Genomic DNA, 18,939 nt, shown 5'->3' with positions numbered 1-18,939 from the left:
CAGCCATGGCACCCAGCCTGCACCCTGCCTGCACCCAGCCATGGCACCCTGCCTGCACCCAGCCTGCACCCAGCCATGGCACCCAGCCTGCACCCTGCCTGCACCCAGCCATGGCACCCTGCCTGCACCCAGCCTGCACCCAGCCATGGCACCCTGCCTGCACCCAGCCTGCACCCAGCCATGGCACCCAGCCTGCACCCTGCCTGCACCCTGCCTGCACCCTGCCTGCACCCAGCCTGCACCCAGCCTGCACCCAGCCATGGCACCCTGCCCGCACCCTGCCTGCACCCAGCCATGGCACCCTGCCCGCACCCAGCCATGGCACCCAGCCATGGCACCCTGCCTGCACCCTGCCTGCACCCAGCCATGGCACCCTGCCTGCACCCTGCCTGCACCCAGCCATGGCACCCAGCCATGGCACCCTGCCCGCACCCTGGCCACCGGCGCAGCCGCCTGGAGAGGGAAGGAGCGGAGCTCATCCCGATTTTGGTACCACGGCCAAGGGAAACTCATCCCCAAGGAGGGAAGGGGACGGCACGAGGGAGGGAGGGAGGGGGAGAAGAGGCACCGGTGGCTTCACCGGCCCCAGGAGATTCGCTGGGGCAGAACCAGCCCTGGGACCCCGCGAGCGGAGGGGAGCGACCCGGGGAGGAGGACGGGTGGAGGGGCTGAAGGGGGCTGGGACCCCCCCCCCCCCAGCACTCTGGTCCTCGGGCCGGAGAGCGGAGCCGGTGGTGAACTGGGGGGTGCTGGGTTCTGCTGGGGCCCGTCCCACGGGCCAAGGCTGCGGGAAGGCGGGAGAGCGGCAGCGCAGCCCCCGGCCTCCCCTCGCCCGCCCGGCTCGGGATCCAGCCGCCGCCGACCCGCAGAGCTCCCCAGACCACCCCCCACCTCACGCCCTGAGCCCCCGGCTCGTCCCGCCGGGGCCGCATCCCCACGCTACGAGCCGGAGGGACGCGAGTCAGGAGCCAGGGCCAAGCCCGGAGGCATCTCCGCGCTTCCCCTCGAGTTCTACAGCACCGAACCCTCGGCCGTGAGCGGCACCCACCACCCCGTGCCCCACACCCAGCCCCGAAGGGCTCCCCGGGGAGATCTGCATCGGGGCCAAGCGGTGAGGATGCGGCTGGGCCGCGCCAAGGGAAGGTGAGGAGGGTCCCCGAGCGCTGGTGGGGGCTCTGCCCCCCAGCCCCCCCGCCGGCGGCAGCCGGGGGCTCCAGCTCCCTCGCAGCGGCACGCTCCGGCCCCGAGCCTCAGCCGCACCATGCATCAAAGTGACAGGTACCAGAATTGCCTTGGAGAAGCAGTTTTTATTATGAAACCGAGAATGAAATGCAGTGGTTTGCCCTGGCACACTACAAAACGTTTCAAGCCAATAACCAGCAAAGAGATCGTGAGCCAAATAGAAAATACATCTTACAAAATCTGACATACAAAAAAAAAAAAAAAAAAAAAATTTTAAATCAGAATAACGTTATTACATTAAACCAGGACGGAGCAAGGGAGCTTCGATTCACTCAGCCACCGACAACCCAAGACACACAACGTAACCCGGACCCCGTGGCTTTTAGCTGCCCTTTGGGAAAGTCAACAAACGTCCCAGGTATTGCTTAGAGTCACCGGGGGGCACGCAGACGCAGTCAGACTTCAAGCATGAATGGAACAGAAGCAGTTTGAAGACTTCTACGTTAAAAAATATATATATATATATATTGCTTATTAAGAACCAGGTATAAGCCTCTGAAAAGCTCCACTTGCACACGCCCCCGCTGTTCTCCAGCGCCTCAGGGCCCCAAGCACGGAGAAGGCGGCAGCTCTGGGCAGAGGTTACGCTCAGAAATCAGAAGCCCGGGACGCCGGTCTGCAGAGGGGAGGATTTCAGGCGGAGCGCGCGCCCAAAAAAGCCGACGGGACACATTTCTGCTCAGGCCTGGGGCCGAGGTGTCCCCGGGAGGGAAAGTTCTGCACAGGGCGGGAGATGCAGTGGGAATGAACTTGTGAAGGGAACTTAATTCTCCGGGCGGGCGATGGGGGAAAGGGCAGGGGCGGCCCCCGCCAGCCGGCCCAGCCCCGCCGCACCTCTCCCCCCTCGCCAGCCGCCCCCCAGAAATGCTCCTCACAGCTCGCCAGGAACAAAGGTGCCACCTGAAACACTAAAGCGGCAAGAAGAGCCCCCCCACAAGCTGCGGCAGCGCTGCCCTCGGCGTGACACGGCCCCGTTTTCTTCAGGAATTTTACCGAAAGGGTTATGGATCATGCAGCAGGAGGAACCGCGTCCCTGTGCGGCTGCCGAGAATTTCCACACTCAAAGAGGGTGCCGGGATACGCCGGTGCTCTCCCGCGCCGCCCGGCAGCTCCGAGAGGAGCGAGGCTCCTTCAGCGAGTCGGTGAGTTAAACCAACTCGGCAGCTGCTCTGGGGCAGAGAGGAGATAAACCCCAGCCTAAGAGACGGGACAAAGCGCTGCTGCTTACGGGCAGAAACGTGGCGCTGGCCTTGGAGGAACCTGGAAGACGCACGCGGAACGCCACGGGCCGCAGAGGCCAGAGCAAGGCGGGGTAAACGTAGCGGCGAGAACAGGCTCCACTTGCAAATGCATCGCTGGGTTTACCTCCTCTTTTCAGAGCACCAGCCTCGATCGGGGCGGGGGGGTTAATCGGCAATTCTTGCTCTGACAATTCCCATTAACCTCACCTGGGGAGGGCAGGCGGTCCTGAAACTGCCCCGCGCGCCGGCTAGCGCATGCGCCACCTCCGTTTTTGAAACCATGAGACAATATAATTGAGAAAAATCCTTCCCTGGCGTTCCACCTGCCAGCTCCCGGGCGAGGGCAGGGTAAGAGATGCAGAGCAGGACTTGCGGAGCGCCCCGGGGCTCTCGAGAGGAGGCGCGTTCTCGTCCCGGCTGCAGGGAAGAAACCGGGACAGGGCTGAGCCCCGGGGCCCGTTTTCACAGGGAGGAGCCGCGGAGCGAGGCGGCCCGAGAGGTGGAAACGGAATGGGACGGCAAAAGAGAGGACGCACATCAACCAGCCCTGCCTTCAGCGGCACCCCGGGAGTCCTGGAACCGGGGAAGCTGCTGCCGGGGGCCCGGCACACCCTGCTCTACCTCCCGTCCTCACCACACCGCGCGGCAGACGCTGCGCCCGTCGGTGCCCCGGGCAGAGCTCGGGGAGGGGGGGGGGGGGGAACCGGGACACTCGTCGCCTCTGCCCGCTGGACGGTACCTCCGGGCACCGAGAACAGTTTCTTCTTTTTGCTCAACTTTTCTTCATTTTTAAACTCCGTAATTTGGGGAAAAGAAAGAGAAAAAAAAAAAAAAAAAAAAAAAAAGTAGCACAATCATACAACTACGGGGGATTCCCTGTCTACTCGTCACTAAAAACTAGAGAAACAGTGTGGGAGTGAGAGAAAGTGGGGGAAAGAGAGAGAAAGAGTATGCACGCACTCGAGAGGCACACTGCAACGGGCTGAAGCTCGAAAGGACCGGCATCAGACGATCCCAAAGCGTTCTGCTCTTTTCCTCTTCTTTGCCTGCAAGGAGGAATTACAAGAGAAAAAATCAAAACCAAAAAGAAACAAGCTCTTTGAAATCCCACACACAACCCGATGGGGAATTTATTACGGATTTGTTATAGGTAACAATGCCAGAGCTCGGTGGCTCCAGCCTCTCCCTCCGTGCACCGATGCTGAGTCAGTTCAAGGGAGCGACGAAGTTTTTCTAACACGGGGGCAAAGAACGCCCCAAAATCGAGCAGAAATATACAGTGCCTGAGATTCAGTGCTGCTGAAGGCACCGCGTCTCGCTGGCAATGCGCTACAAAGGGGCTGAGCTGGGAACAATGCCTACTTCAGAGGCCTGGAAACCCTTCCAGGCAGTGGGGAGGTGGGAAATGTAAAAGGGCAAAGGGTTAACACTCTCCTATTCATGGAAAAGGTGAGAGGGACACACTAAAACGCATTAAATATACTATTGCGTCTCTCAGATATGCCTTTAAGCCGATACACGAGGGGCGTATAAATCTTAATTTTTAGCAGGATAAATAGCCCGGGGGCAACAGAAGCCCTAATCAAGAATCTCCAGGGGAAAGGTGCATTTGAGTGCACACAATACCAGTAAAAAGACCTTTTTGTTCCAGGCACAATCTCCAAGTGACCTAACGGAAAAGCATGGAATCCCTCGCCCAGCCACCCCCTCCGCGCGGGCCGAGGGGCTCATTCTCCCATGCTCGGCAGAAGGCTGGGAACGCCGCTCCCCGCTTCACGCGGGGCAGCGTTTCTGCAGTAAACCCAAAACAAAACACACGCACACACACACACACAAAAAAAAAAAAAAGCCCCCAAACAACCCCACCTGAATTGTTGAGATTGCTCTTAGGAACCAAACAAAACCCACTTCTTGTCTGTCAAGCCCAGGAGCCATCTGGTTAAGCAGTTTCCAAGACCCAACACTCGCCCTGCCGCAACCTTTGCCACTCGATTGTTAACGCAGGAGCCCCCCACCCCGGAGGGGTCCCTTTGTCCCCAGGAAGGGGGTCCCCAACTCTGGCTGGAGCCCTAGTTACGTGGCACCATAGGTGTGCACGGACACTCCCCACCCAACTAACGCAGGAGCCACCGTGCCAGAGCACAGCCCACACGGTCACTGGGAACAATTTGAAGAAAACGTGAAAGTACATTAAAAAAAAAAAAAAAAAAAAAAGCACAAAATTGCCCTGAGGAGCTTACAAATTGAAAAGATGGGCCAAAAGCAGAGAGGACAGAACAAAGCATGGAGGAGAAAAGCTGGAAATAGGGTCAGCATCTCAATCCTCGTTATATTGTAGAGTCTCTGGGGATTTATTGATGAAGACCTACAATAGCGTCCGAGGGGAAGCAGAGGGTCCAGAAGCATCCAGGGGATCAGAGCACGAGGAGCGGAGGGAGTCAGCTCAAACCGAGGGGAGGGGGAACCAGGGTGGAACTGGAGTAGAGCAGATGTGGGCCCCCCTCCCCGCCTCTTCCAGAAGGATCCGGGCTGTCCCATGAGAGGAGCTGGGTGCTGGCAGGCTCCAGCACAGCAAAGCCCCCACAGCTCGGGGTGGGGGGGGGGGCAGACGCTCAACGCTTGCCGCCGAGGCCATGGGAGCGAAACCACCCCCACACCCCCACCCCAGCACGGGGGACCCGGCCCCGAGCGAGGTCCCGGGTGTGGGGAGCCACAGCGACACCCCCAGCACCGGCACCGCTCCCCGTCCGCTCAGGAAAAGGTTTTACCTCTGTGTCCTCTGTAGCTCCAGCCCCGGCTGAACTCGTTACAATGCCAAACCGCTCCTTTCTCTTCTTCAGTTTCTCGTCTTCTTCGCTCTGGCACAAAGAAGGACGAAGATTTATTTTGTTGGCGATGCCCCAGGGTGCTCGTTTAACGGTAAATCATGTTCCTCCTACCCCCGTCCTCCTGCAGCCGGCTCCCACAGCACCTGCTAAAAGTTGGAGCGAGGCAGCGGAGGCACCGGGAGCGGAGCGGGTTTCCTCTCTGCCCTGGCAAAGCGAGCTCCTACGGAGCACGTCGGGTAAGGAGGGCAGCGTCCCCGCCGGCCCGCGCCACGACCACCTCAAACAGAGCCAGAGCCCCCCTCGAGCCTGCCTGTCGTTACCGCACCGGCACCATCTCCGCTCCGAAGCTCCTCGCGCTCAGACCCGAGCGTGATGGAGGGTGGAAGGGAAGGACGGACGCTTGTCACGGCTACCGCGAGGGTGAGGTGGGCGCGTGGGGAGGAAACTCCGGCCCCGGCAGCCAGAACCTCACCTTTGTCTGGACGTGGTCGAGGAGGGATCTGGGGGAAGCGCTGACAGCGGTCGCAGGGACCTTCGTAAAGCCCTTGGTAAAGCGAGGAGTCACCCCGCGGGACGGACGCTGGGCTGCTTCTCCCAGGAACGTTCTCATTTGGAGATGGGGGCTCCGCGCTCACCCCCTCTCTCTTCCCAAGTTCATTTATTTCCAGCCCGAGTGAGCAAATTTCTACTGACATTCCCCGGAGCCTTCCTACCCCTGCTTCTCGAGGCTGTCCAGAAAACCTGGAGGGTTTTTACCTCTGCAGCCATTGCCCACGCCGATGTCCTGATCGCCAGTAACAGCCAAACCCATCATTACCCACAAAAGCCTCAACACATCCATTTTCCGCGGATTTATTCCTACTTCTGGCTGTTTCATGCCGTTCCGACAGCTAAGGCTGCCTGGTGAGTTTGCTGGGCTCCTGTCACTTCCCCCCTCCCCTGTCACCACGCACATCTCGGAGCTCCCAGCCCCACATCTCCGGATCCCGGGGAGTGCGGCTCACAAGCAGGCTGTCGCTCGCCGACGGGTCCCCTGGGGAACCAGAGGTGCCAATGCCTGCGGTTTAGAGCCAGGGGCACCGGGCAGGAGGAGAACAAGAGCACCGTGCCCAAGAAAATACACTTCAAGTCCCAGTGCTCCACCTGGATCACCTGGAATTAGCCGGCCAAGCAGAGCAATCGAGCTGGACATTTATCCAGTTAAGCTCGAGGTCGCAAACCGCAACATCAGCAGCTCCCGGCGTGGCCGCGTGTTGTGGCAAAGGGCCCGGCCGAGGAGTTGGAGCTGAAAGCTCCGCCAGTTCTTGAGCTCTGGCTCCGTAGGAAGCAGCTGTGGCCCAAACACGTTTGATTCCCCCCCCCCGCGTTACAGCCCCTCACTGCAGGCTCCGCTGCCCAGTGCCGTGCCGGCAGCCCCGCGGCATCGCCTCCCTCCCCACAAATCTGCGGCGCAAGGACCCTTCTGAAGATGATTCCGTCATTAGGACGTTGCCACCCTCACCCACCTGCTCCATCCTGCTGGTCCCTCCTTGGTGCGGTTTGATAGGGAAGCTACAAGCAAAGGGTAACCCCCCCCGGCACCCCCGGCCCCGTCTGGTGGAGGGGGGTGACAGGGACGCAGCTGAGAGCCCTCTCCCAACCCAGGTCGGGATTACTGCGGCTTTCAGGCAGCAGCAATGTCCCAGAAAAGCAGCAAAAACTTGAGGGCTGTGAACAAAGGACACCGGGAGGGATTATCATCACGGGGACAGGGAAGGAAAAGTTGCTCGCTGGAGCAGCGCGACGTACGCGCAAAACCATGGCCACACAAAGAAAACCCAACCTGAGCCTCAGCGACGTTAAACAGGCTCTTAAAAACCACTGCTGCTGCCCTCGTGGTTTAAATCCCCCGAGCAAGAGGATGGCCCCAAAGCCACTTTCGAGAAGAAAAGCGCTGTGTCTTTAATAAAAGGACCGGGGAGGCTCGCAGGGACCGCAGCGAGCTGTAGGTTTTTATTTATTTTTTCGGTAAGCCACCCCCATGCCTCCCGCCCCCACCACTGCCCTGCAGGGAAAGCACAGAACCGTCCTACTAAATCAACACGGTCCTAATGATCTCGCTCACTTGACCCCCTAGCACGACAGTGTCAGATGCAAACACGCGTACAATAAACTTCACTCCATCTTTAGCTTCTCGCTGACAGGTTTTGATTCATGGGGTGCTGAAACCCATCTGAGGAAAATTACCTCTATCAAAACGCTGCTATCTCTGCATCTATCAAGCCCTGGTAGTGCCCCGGGGCCGTGCGCCGGCGTGCAAATGGGTGCACCAGCATCTGCAGGGAAAGCTGACCTTTCTGGCAGCATGTCAGATTTATTTTCTAACCTTACTATTTCTAGGCTTGTTCCCTTTGCACTCGCGCCACGATAGTTATTTTGTCGTTGTCTAAAAGAGGGGGGTGGAGGGAAGAGGAGGGAAAAAAAAAAAAAAAAAAAAAATCCTTTCTGCAGGACTCCAAGCCCTGAAGCTATAGTGTTTCCTGCAAGCTGGTAACAAGGGAGCCTTACGCCAGCGCATCGATATACTGGCACCGCATGCGATCCCAAAGCTTTCATCTTCATCCCTAAACTTCATCAGGGCGCTGGCGCAGCGCTGCTGTCGCTAACCGCATCCCACTCCCCCCCCCCCACCCGGGACCCTGCCTCAGGCTCCCTCCCTGCCCAGCTTGAGCCCCCGGGGCTGCAGGCACTGGGGTGGGGGGCAGGCACCACACCACCCGGGCAGGATCGGGCCCTCCTGTCCCCACGCCGCTGCCTGCCCTCTTCCACGCAGGGATGAAGGAAGCGAGGAACTCGCCCCTCCACACCACGGTGTTCCAGTCTTTTTTTCCCCTTGAAGTGAGAGGAAGGGGGGGGGGAGCTCCCGAAGGGCAGCAGGGGCTGGAGCGGGACAGCGCCTGCCAGCGCCCCTAAATCCAGGCTTAACCGCTTGTCCTGCGGCTCATGTCGCTTAATTCCCGAAAGAGACACTGATCCATTTAAAAACCAGCTCATTCCCTCTCTCCCAGGAGAAGGCTGCTGCTGGCGCTGGAGGAGCCGATGCCAAAAGGTGTGAATTTGTGGTTTCCACGGTGCGCAGAGCTCTGGCGCTCACCGGGCCCCTTTGACCAGCGCCGCTCTGCTCTGCTCTCCCACCCGAGCTGCGAGTGCCGCAGCGCCGGAGGACGGAGCCGCCGCGGCGGCAGCAGCGCACGGTGCGACGTTCCGGGTCGCCCAGCGGCTTTTAGAGAGGGGAAAACCCCCGCGCCGGCCTCGCTCCGAAGGGCGGACGAGAGCTTAATCCCAGATCACCTGAAGGCATCTCCCTGCCTCCGGTGCTCAGGGCAAGAAGCAGGAGACCTGCCCACAGCCCCCAGTGCCTACGAGCTCCTAATAAATGATTCATCACGAGCGTCTCTGATCTCGGCACGGAGCGAGCTGCTGTGAAGGACGAAGCCAGCAAGGCCCCACCAGCCATTAATGCCTCCCAGTCGCCTCTTGGATATGGAGATTAAACGCCAATCGCTCCGTGGGATGAAATGAGACTTCAGGATCGCTGTGGGGCTTGCCCTGGGCAGGGAGAAGGACGAGGCACCAGCCTGGCTTTCGGAAGACCCCAGGGGTGAGGGAACAAGGCAGGGGAGCTGCTCTGCACGTTGTCAGACCACGGCTCGCTCAGGTAGAGCGGCCGCCTCCCTTCTCCAAAGGGGCAGCTCCCCACAGGCAGGGAAAGGACTTGCTCGGTTGCGCCCGCTCTGTATTTTTTAAAAGCCCACGCCACTGCGAAACCTCTGCCCCCGAGGCCAAGTTTCATGCTGCACGGGCGGAGCGCTTCTTCCTCCGCAGATTAAAGCATCCCCAGGAGGAAACTGCTCTGGATTTGCAGATGAAGCCCGGAGTATCCTCATCACAAATGCAGAGACACAGACACGAGCCTCCGTAATCGCATCCTCGGTGTTTTCCTCCTCGGAGAATGGAAGGGTGGGTGCCCACATGTGTGTACAAAACCGGGCCCTTCTGGTCACTCTCCTGTATCTCGCTGCAGCATGACGGATGGCAGGATGAAAAGCAGAGCCCCGAGGCTTTCAGGCGATGGTAGATTAATGATGACATGGCCTTGACCTCCAAAAGGTAAAGGTTATGAAACACTCAAGGGTAACTGGGCTTCCAATTTCATACCCGGAGGGTGAATGACAGCAACCGATGGTTTTATTCTCAGAAACACTCCAATCCTGGGACGCACAGCTGTCACCCACCACCTTTTTGAAATTCATCTCAACATACTTATTCCTCCTGTTTCTCTCCCCTCACAGGCTCCAAGTGCTGCCAAGGCCTTCTGGAGGCGAAGCTCCTGTACACCAGCAAGCATTCAGCGGGGGACGGGAAGCAAGAGGGAAGCCCAGGGTTTATACAGAAATATTCCACGTGTGCCTTACACCCCTTCCCACTGACAACTGCAAAACTGCCTTGCACGCAGGAGATCGTCGCCCCGCCGCGCAGAGAGCAGCGTGCGGGAGCGGTGCTGGCTTTCACGCTCCGCTCCTCCGAAGGCCCAATAAAACGCAGGAGGGGGGGAAAATCTCTCAAACTGCCCCTTTCAACCCAAGCCAGCACAGCTCTTCCCTCTCCAACAGCACTTCGTGTTTCCAGCCCAGACTTGGAGCTGGTGGCAAAGGGACGCACGCCGAGACCGAGCCAGCAGAGACAGCCATAGCCTTTCCCCAAAATAACCCCAACACGAGGGCTCCACTTAGATTAGACACACGCGGCAGGGATACGTGGTAAAGTCCCTATCACAGCCCTTATACAAACAGCGCGTTAGAAGGACCCTCTCTTCTGCTGCCACAGAGGAACGACTTCTAAACAGCACAGCTTACACAAAATTACACCACGTAAGCGGGCGCAAGGGCCTCGGCGCATTTCGGAAATATCAAGCACAGCTTTATCTGCACAGAAAAAAGAGACACCGAACCCCCAGCACCAGGAGCTCAACCTGGGGATTCAGAGAGATGTCCCTTTTGACAGCTTCACAGCAAGACAGCAGCGACATCCAACGCAGCTGGGTCCCACCAACAGCCTCGCTCCAGCACAGCCGGGGCCCCGGACGGCCTGCGCGCTCCCTGCTGTCTCTTCTGGAACTAGATTACAGAATTAGCCCACAAAGTCACCTGAAGTTAGAGCAAAGCTTGATCTTCTGGCTTACTTCATCTGTTAAAACCCTGCTGGAAGTGCCAGGGACGAGGCTAGCGCAAGAACAGACCAAGCCAAGGGTTGCTGAAGATCTTTATTTACAAAAGGAGATGGGAAGCATAAAGAGCATGAGATGTTTAAAACCCCAGAGAGGTCCTGATCGACTCATTCACGCTAATGAAGCCTGAGCAACACAGGGATCAGTGACTGCCTGCTTCCTTGGACTAACTCACCTTCTCAGCAATGGTTTTTTATGCGAGCTAAGGGAAAGAGGCAGCCGCAAGCTTGCTCCTCACCCCTCCTTCCAACATACATCTTGGAAAACAGGTTGAGAAGGCAAAAAAAAAAAACATCCAACTGTTTTTCTGTACATCACGTTGGGCAGAAGCCGCAACAGCCGGCAGTTCTGAGGTTTCTCTGTGTCGAGACACCACAGCTTTCACAGCCAGAAGTTTATGCTCGCCCCAAACGGCATCAGCAGGGGAGGAAGAGAAGAAAGTCGCAGCCATGTGCTAAGAGTACACCTGCAAGTCTCCCAGCGCCGAGTTGAAAAGCATTCTTCGACTTCGACGTCAGGGACGAAACAAACCCGTCAGGAATGCCGCACGGCCGAGCAACCGAGACGCATTTCAGGTGCGCCACAAGGCAAAAGGCCTCGGGAGGGGCTTTTTATCTCTTCGCACCCGCCAAGCAGCATCTGAAATATCACTTGGCATTTACAGAGGCTCTTCCCTCCTAAAGCTGACTGGCCTCAGCGTGGGAAGGATTTGAGGCGAGCCCCCCGCGCTCGGCCCCGACCCCGGGAGCACGTGTAAGAGCGATACACCTGGCTCTGGAGCGGGAGGCCGGCAGAGTTAAAGCCACTTGGCAGAACGGGAGAGTTTTCCCTCGAAGAGTCCAGCTGTTATTAAAAAGAGGCAATCGGGCGATGACTAAACACGATTTGAATTGCACATTAGCCCCAGATTTAAAAAAAAAAAAAAAAAAAATTCCATTCTATTCAAACCCAACGAGCGCAAAAATGGCAACACACCACGGCAACATTAACCCTTCCCCTGCAAGCGGCGGCGCAAATCCACACGCCGAGCCCCCGGCCAGCGCAGAAGTGCCCAAGTGCTGCTGCTCCCCAAGCTGAATGCAGTCCTGGCAAAAGGAAGTGACACCCTGGTGAGTTGGTAGGACAAGAAAACTCTCGGGTGCAAACGCGGCCGCAGCAACCGCTGGGGTGGGCAGCAAAGCCGCTCCCTGGCGCCGTGCACGGTCGTTCCCCGGGGACCCCAGGGAACCCAACTTCATTTTGAGCCGTGGGTGGTTTCACCTCCAGGCTCAGCACACGTACGCAAGGGCTTGGGACGGCAGGTGAGCACCCACCACTCCTAACCCCAAAGGTGAAAGATTTTTCAGTAATGAGTGAAGCAGGTTTGGAGAGAAACCAGAGTTTCCTCCTGCTGCCCAGAAGCTCCCAAGGCACCTCTGGCCTGGCAGTGACCTTGCACCCCACAGACTGACCCCCACACCGAAGTGCCAGTGGCTCACGGGAGCAGAGTTAGCGACCCGGCAGCTCAAATACAACCAGGAGAAACTAAACTGGCAGGGCAGAGCAGCCCCTTCCGATGCAATTTCACTGCCTGGAGTTTAATTATAAGAGACTCGGTGCTAATCTATAAACTACTTCAAGCACTACCCTCCAAGCAGAGCAGCACAGGGCCGGCCATAACTCAGCCTTTCCCTCACCATTTCCGCCTGGTTTCTCTTTGAGAAGTAGCAGAGCGAAGGGTGGATGATCAATTCTCTCCCAGCCCCAACCTTTTTTTCTCTGCCAAATGACTCTATTTTGAGCTGTGGGCATGCCTGGACGCTGCACGTCCCCACACCGACAGGCCAACCCTTCACCCAGGCAATGCCACATTTGACTTTTAGGCTGGGCATTTGGTTTTTCAGCCTCACCCCACAGACCATCCTCCTCCTCCTTCTCCCGGGCAGAGCAGCCCTCCCTTCAAAGGCAAAGGCAAAATCCTGCGGAGGGAAGACCTGGCGTAGAGGGTCACTTGATTGGATTTTGGACAGGGAACCGCACTCACGGGGTTGGCTTCTCTACCTCAGCCAAGAGGAATCTGCACTCCGGGAGGCGCTGACACCCAACAGCACCCAGGGCCACCTCCAACCAGCAAGACCCCACAGAAAAAAACAAATCAGAGACAGCCGAGTAGCAGGCTGGAAGAGGGAACACGCAGGCTGACAGCCTTCACCTCTAGAGCCCGGACCTGTGTGGACACTCACCACCTCTACACGTACAAAGCCCCCAGAGCTTTTTTTAACCAGAAGAGATGAAAGGCGGTGGGTAAAACGCCCAGAAAGTACCTTATGTTTGATCTTTTAGGGTCACGTAATTTGGTTTCTCCACTATCACTAAAAGCTTGAGATTCCTGCAGAGCTTGAAGGGGAATCTAGCAAAAGAGCTGCTGCTCTGCAAATATTTGACTAGCTAAACCCTTCTAATTGTTAAAGCCACGCATTTATTCCTGCAGGTTGGCAGCTTGCACGCCAGAGCGGGAAGAGTCTCATCTACAGGGACTCCTCCTCTCCCGGCCACACCTCCGGCACAAACACCCCCTCACTCACTTTTATGCCTTCTAAAGAACAAGAATGGCCAGAGCCCGGGAAAAGGTATATTAGCCACTAAATTACCCGTGGAATTAAGCTGTTCCATCCCAAACATTATTACAAGACCAGGATTTTCAAGAAGCTTCTTGTGGCCCTGCGGGATGAGCCCGGCTGCCTAATGGTCCGACCTACAAAAGCACATCACACACCCGCAGCTAAAACACTGGAAAACCTCAAAGCGCGCGTTCTCACAAAGCCAGGCCGGGGGGGACGCCCAGCCACGCACCAGCAGCAGCTCTGCAGGGTGCCCGCTCACAGAAGCTGCTGCAGAAAAGGTGTTTGAGGTGGTCCTGGAGCTACAGTCAAGGGTCTCGGCCCCCACCCCCGAGCTCAGCGCTCCCCAAACCGCAGCCATCGGTGCCCCGAAGGACCTTCCAGAGCGCGCGGAGCCGGGGGAGATCAGCTCTGCTCTCCCATTACCGCAGCGGAGAGGGCTTTCTGAGAGAGAGAGGCTTCCCATCGCTGAATTAGTAAGACTAGGAAAAGTTTTTAGGGGCTGAGCCCATGGATAACTTGCCTTTACAGAGATTTTTCTAGCGCTCCTACAAAGCTGTTGGCACCACGTGCACAGCTGGGAAGGGGAAGCTCAGAGTCCCCTCCAAAGCCACAGCCCCGGACCGAGGACTCGGTGCAATATCACCGCAGAGCCCAGCGCTGCCGGGGGATGCGAAACCGTCGAGTCTTCCAAGAACAGGAATTGCTGCTGAAGTTATCTTAATTAAAAGGAATTAAATGGAAAGGAGGGGATCCTCAGAACCGCCCGAGGTTTAATTCACCCACAGACGTTCCTCGCAGCCCCCCTCCGCATGCGCGTGGCACACGCACCCCTCTGTGCATCTCACGGGGGGGGTTTGGGGGCTGTTTTTACTTTTGTCCTCTGCGGTGAAGAGGGGTTAAGGGGAAACCTGACTTTGTTTCTCCGGTTGAGGCTCTGGAAGGCCGGGAGCGAGAGCCAGGTCTGCCATTCTTCCCCCGCCGCTCCTCCAAATTCCTGCAGCCAAATGGTTCAAGAGCCCCTGAATGGGACATAATGACATCATTGATTGAATCATAATAGAGGGGGAAAGGGGGGGTGGGGAAAAGATGTATTTGTGTTACAGACAAAAGCGAAGTTCTGTTTCACAGCGGGGACCAATGAAGAACCAGATGACTGGGCAGAGGGAGGTCAGAGAGTCCCCCCCAGCGCTGTCCCCCCCACACCCACCCCCCCCCCCCCCCGGGAGCGAGCCCTTCGCCACTCCCCAAAGGTTTGTCCGGGACGCGGAGCCCTTTCAGGCGGCGCCGGGATCAATGCACGAGCAGGAGTCCCCCTGACCCCGCGCGGCGCTCTCGTCATTTATTTTTAAAATGACATCGTGGGGGTGTGTAAGCGCGCGCGAAGGGCTGGGGCGGAGGGGGAAGCGCTTCCGAAGGAATAATGGTAAATGCCAAATCGCTCGAGGAGCGGGAGCCGGCAGCAGACGGGAGTGAGCGCAGCACTGAGCCACTTCTGCTTTGGGGGGTTTCACAACAGCTTTTCTTCCTCTGCGACAGGGCTGCGGTGAACACGTCACCGCGGGCTTGGGACCGGGTCAGCCCAGCCACGACGGCACCGCGCCGGCAGACGTCCTGCAGCCCAGCAGAAGACCCTCCAGCCCTTCTAGAGGGCAGCTGGACGCCGAGTTGACATTTCTATTGGCGACAGAGTTATGGGTTTCTTCAACTGCTGTTTTTTCATCCTGCCCAGGCAAAGGCTTGAGAAAACATCCCGTGATACCCAGTAAGCGCTGAGAAGATAATGAAAGCCACAGTCTTATCAGCTGTAGAAGGGCCTAAGATGTTCTCATGTGCCCAACCACGTGTATCCAGTACAGAGAGGATGACGGTGACACAGCACGTGGATGCCACCACCAAGCCTGGAGCCAAGGGCAGGCCCTGGGTACCTCACACGTCCCGGGGGAGGCACACGGAGGGGCTGGCTCCGCTCAGCACCTCCTTCCCCTCCCTCCTACACCCTGAAACCGTCATGACAACCGGGTCATTCACACCCCGAATTCCCACGGCACCAAAACCGCAGCCACCTACGCACTGCCTGCCGCAGAGGGCAGCTCCACCTTTGCCTGACGTGGAGTTTATTTGTGGGGAACGGAGAAACTAAACCCTCGCACTTCACCAGGGGCTTTGCAAAGTCAGAAAGTCCAGAGTTGAAAATTCAGGAAAGCAGATAAGGAACAGAATCCCCAGCAGAGCATGTGCGAGAGGGACAGGGGAGTGAGCCTGAAGGGGGTTCCCCGAGAAGCTCTGGAGAGATTGGGATGAGCTTGGTCACGGTGACGCCTGCTCAGGGCTGCGGCAGCCAGAAAGCAGCCAGCACCACGGGAGAAAACAACGCGACCGAGAAACATGCGGGGCAGCTCTGCAACCCCAGCACCTCACTCACCGCTGCCACGCGAGACCCACGCTGCCCGAGACTGGGAGGAAGCTGGCGCCAAGATTTACAAGAGTGTGGGTAGCTGAGGCAGCAGGAGAGAAGGAAATTATTTTGGATATGCTGGAAAGGAAATGCCAGAGGGGAGGAAATAACAACAGCTGAGAGCACAGGTGACCGAGGGTCACAGCACAGGCACCGTGGAAGGGGTGCTTCAGGACGCGGGCTCTCCAGCTTTCCAGCCCCTTGGGCACGGCCACTTACCCGCCGCTGCGTGGCTGAACTTGAACCTTTCTGGCACGATGGATTTTAGGGGAGCAGCAGGAGAGCACCGGCATCTCCACCGAGGCAAGAGGACGGGCTTCCCAGGAGCGCCACGCTCACATTCCTGCGCGGGTATGTGCCCGCAGGCACACGGTCGACCCAGAACCATGAAATGATGCTCCCACCTGAAAAGCGTAACCAGTCGTTTGCTACAACACACCTAAGGCTCTTCATACCTCGTGCAGCACGATCGAGCTTTGCGTCTCATTAACCTCACTACTTCCTATTAGTGTGACTCAGTCACAGCAGCAGAGAGTAAAACACGCAGGAGAGCGACGAGCATTTATGCCACTAAAAGAGCAGGGAGATCGCGGAGGCGGGAAGCTTGAGGGTGTTTCAAGCTTTGCAGATCTGCCTAGGCCAGAACGGCGTCGCAGCCCAATACCTGCATTTCAAACTCGTCCTCACCCTCCTGCACGGGAACCCACCCGCGCAGTCGGGCTGGCGGCCCCCTGCAATCCGTGACCACTCACTGCACCAGTGCAGGCGCTGGCTGTCCCCCGCACAGCGACCGTAGCTGTTCAGGTCCATGGGCACACATCCCCTCGGGCTCCACTGAGGTTTCTGCTTTCAGCAGCAAGCCTAGATGCCTTTGCCCTGCATACCAGTCCGGAGTTATTTGCCAGAGAAGAGGCTGGGTAGACAAAACGCGTTATTTGCCTTCTAGGAAACACAAGACCTTAATTTCCTTGCACAATCCCAGCGTACACCAGCTGGATCACCAGGGATGAGGACTGGAAACCACAAATCCATCCCTCTACCCAGAGAAGACTGTCGCATTGCCCTTGGCCAGAGTGCATCAGGCCACCACCGCACCCCTCCGGGGGACACTTGCTTTGTCTTAATCAAAACACACAAAAGGGAAAAGAATTGAGGTCTGTTAAGCCTTTAGATTCGTCTTGTAACCTCAGGTCCTATTTTCCCCCAGGGTTGCAGCCCTGGGAAGACCCAGGCCCATCCTCAAGCCCACCAGGAAGCCCCGTGCTGGCACGGAGGTTCTGCAGAGCCTCCCCTTCCCTTTCCTTCCGCGCCCGTGCCGCAGCACGCCGCGCAGCCTGCGGCCGACGGCCTTTGTCCTGCCGTGCTGGGGCCGAGCTTCGCCACGGCCAGGACGGGGCGGGAGGGGGGTGCTCCCTGGGTGCAGGAGTGTTAGAAACAAGATTACAACACCCCCCCCACCCACTACAAAGGGCAAACACAAACATCTCACCCGCCCTGCCCTCCACCCAGGGATGCTGCCAAACCCCTTCCCCGAGCGACCCGGGAGGGGGTAGGGGCGGCGGAGGCCTCGCTTACAGCACCCTTGTGTTAAAACGTCCATGACTGCCAGCACTATTCTTCACCTTGTCACTTCCCATTATCTTAAACCAACAGGCCCGCATTCAGCGGCTCGACTTGGAAAATAGTGACGTCGCTTTGTAGGGCTTGGGGGGAAGGAGAGGCAGCGAGGGGAGAGGCAGCACACACCGACAGCCGCCGCGGCACGCAGCTAAAGCACGCGGAGAGCCGAGCACAGACCTGCGTGGGGCTCTCTCCAGGTGCCAGCAGAGAAAAATCAGTTCCTCGAGGATTAGTGCTCAGTTTCTATAAATCCTTAGAGGGGCTGGAAACTCCCCAGCACTTACCTGCAAAAGCGTTCAGGTCGGAGTGCCCCAAAACTGCTCTTTCTCTCCTCGGGACTGAGGTTTACCTTTTGACTGAGGTTTTTACCTTTGGGTACAGACGCTGTTACCCATCTGCAGTCAGACCTGCTCAGCAACAGCCAAGGTGAAAAAAAGCCACGAACCAGCTCAGGCGCCCTCGAGGTATCGGCTGCTGAGCCTCGGGCTGCCGTCTCCCGGCTTCAACCCTCCAACCCTCCGTGCTACCCGCATTAGTCTGTGTCTGGATCTTCCAACTTTGCTTCTGCACCCCCGTGCAATGCGAGCTGCGGCCTTCTATCTGACCTAGTTTCTACTTTCTGCAGGGCTATGGAAAAGTTTCTGTAACAAGTGAAAACATGAAGGGTGTTTTAGAGGGCTTTGCTCTTTGGACCAGAACTATTTTTTAATCTTCTCCCCCTGTAAAGCCAGCTGCCTTAGTTACCACTAGTCCAACTCAGAGGGAGATGGAAAATCCATTAAAAATTATCTAGAGCAGCTTTTTTAAATACCTAAAAATATTAAGAATTAAAAGCACAATGTCATGGGAATTTCAGGGCACAGGGAAAGTCCCGAGTGCAGCACCGCAGCTCTGCCCACAGAAGCACTTGCATTCGTCGTGCGGTCTATCACGACATACCAGCTCCTCCACATCTGGCGCGCTCCCCTGCCCGGTCCACGTGTCACTGCGATGCTGCTTCAAGGGAGGAGAAAAAAAAACCAAACTTCTTTTACGTGGCTGATTTAAGTGCCAAGTGCTCTGTAAGCCCACTGAAAAAGCAGAGCTCGTGTAGCAGCCCTGAAGAGGGACGATGTGCCGACAACACGCAGATGAGCCGTCAGCTTCTCAGGACAAATAAAACCCCACTGCAAATTTGCAGTGTGGTGAGGACACCTTCCCAGGCTGTCTTTTATATACATTCTAATCACAACGCACTACAGAAGGTAAGAGAGAAGGAATTAAGATGAAGCACACAGACAGAGGAGGGGCTGGGTTATAACCCGGAGGAGACAGCTCGCCTCTGTCCTGCCACAGCAGAGACTGGGTAGGAAGCAGAGAGGACAGCAACCAGATGACACAGAGCTGATGACAGCCAGGAAAAGTGAAGTTTGGAAAGAAAATAATATTCAGGGGCACGAGCCCTTTCAAACAATGCAGGAGCCATCTCTTCAAAGTGACAGCAAAAGCCGTTTCTTGACAACAAACTGGCCACAGAAGCCAATCACGCTTCTCAAAAACGCAGGCACATGCCACCACGCACGACACGTCCATCCCCGGTGCTTGCTAGAAACAATCCTTGTCCACGAATCCTTTTTCCTTTCCATTGCCAACATCTCCCCCCACCACCACCCTTTGCTTCCTTGGTGGTTAATAGCTTCTCATC

General features: G+C 57.3%; 1 protein-coding gene across 1 annotated transcript in view; it reads right to left on the bottom strand.

Moving 5' to 3' along the window:
- Positions 1-1,287: 1,287 nt before the first annotated feature.
- LOC116964445 (SAP domain containing ribonucleoprotein) overlaps positions 1,288-18,939 on the bottom strand; it is a 29,920-nt gene continuing 12,268 nt past the window's right edge. Inside the window, exons 10-11 of the mRNA XM_042796897.1 lie at positions 5,252-5,341; positions 1,288-3,529 (exon numbers count right to left, since the gene is read on the bottom strand). Of these exons, the coding sequence (XP_042652831.1) occupies positions 3,488-3,529; positions 5,252-5,341 (132 nt within the window). The 3' untranslated portion in view covers positions 1,288-3,487. The remainder of the gene's footprint in view (positions 3,530-5,251; positions 5,342-18,939) is intronic.

This window comes from Tyto alba, unplaced genomic scaffold (genome assembly GCF_018691265.1).
Source record: "Tyto alba isolate M040663 unplaced genomic scaffold, T.alba_DEE_v4.0 Super-Scaffold_23, whole genome shotgun sequence".
In the NCBI taxonomy this organism is placed as follows: Eukaryota; Metazoa; Chordata; class Aves; order Strigiformes; family Tytonidae; genus Tyto; species Tyto alba.
The sequence above is the reverse complement of the archived record's forward strand: the minus strand, read 5'-3'. Positions and strand labels throughout refer to the sequence as shown.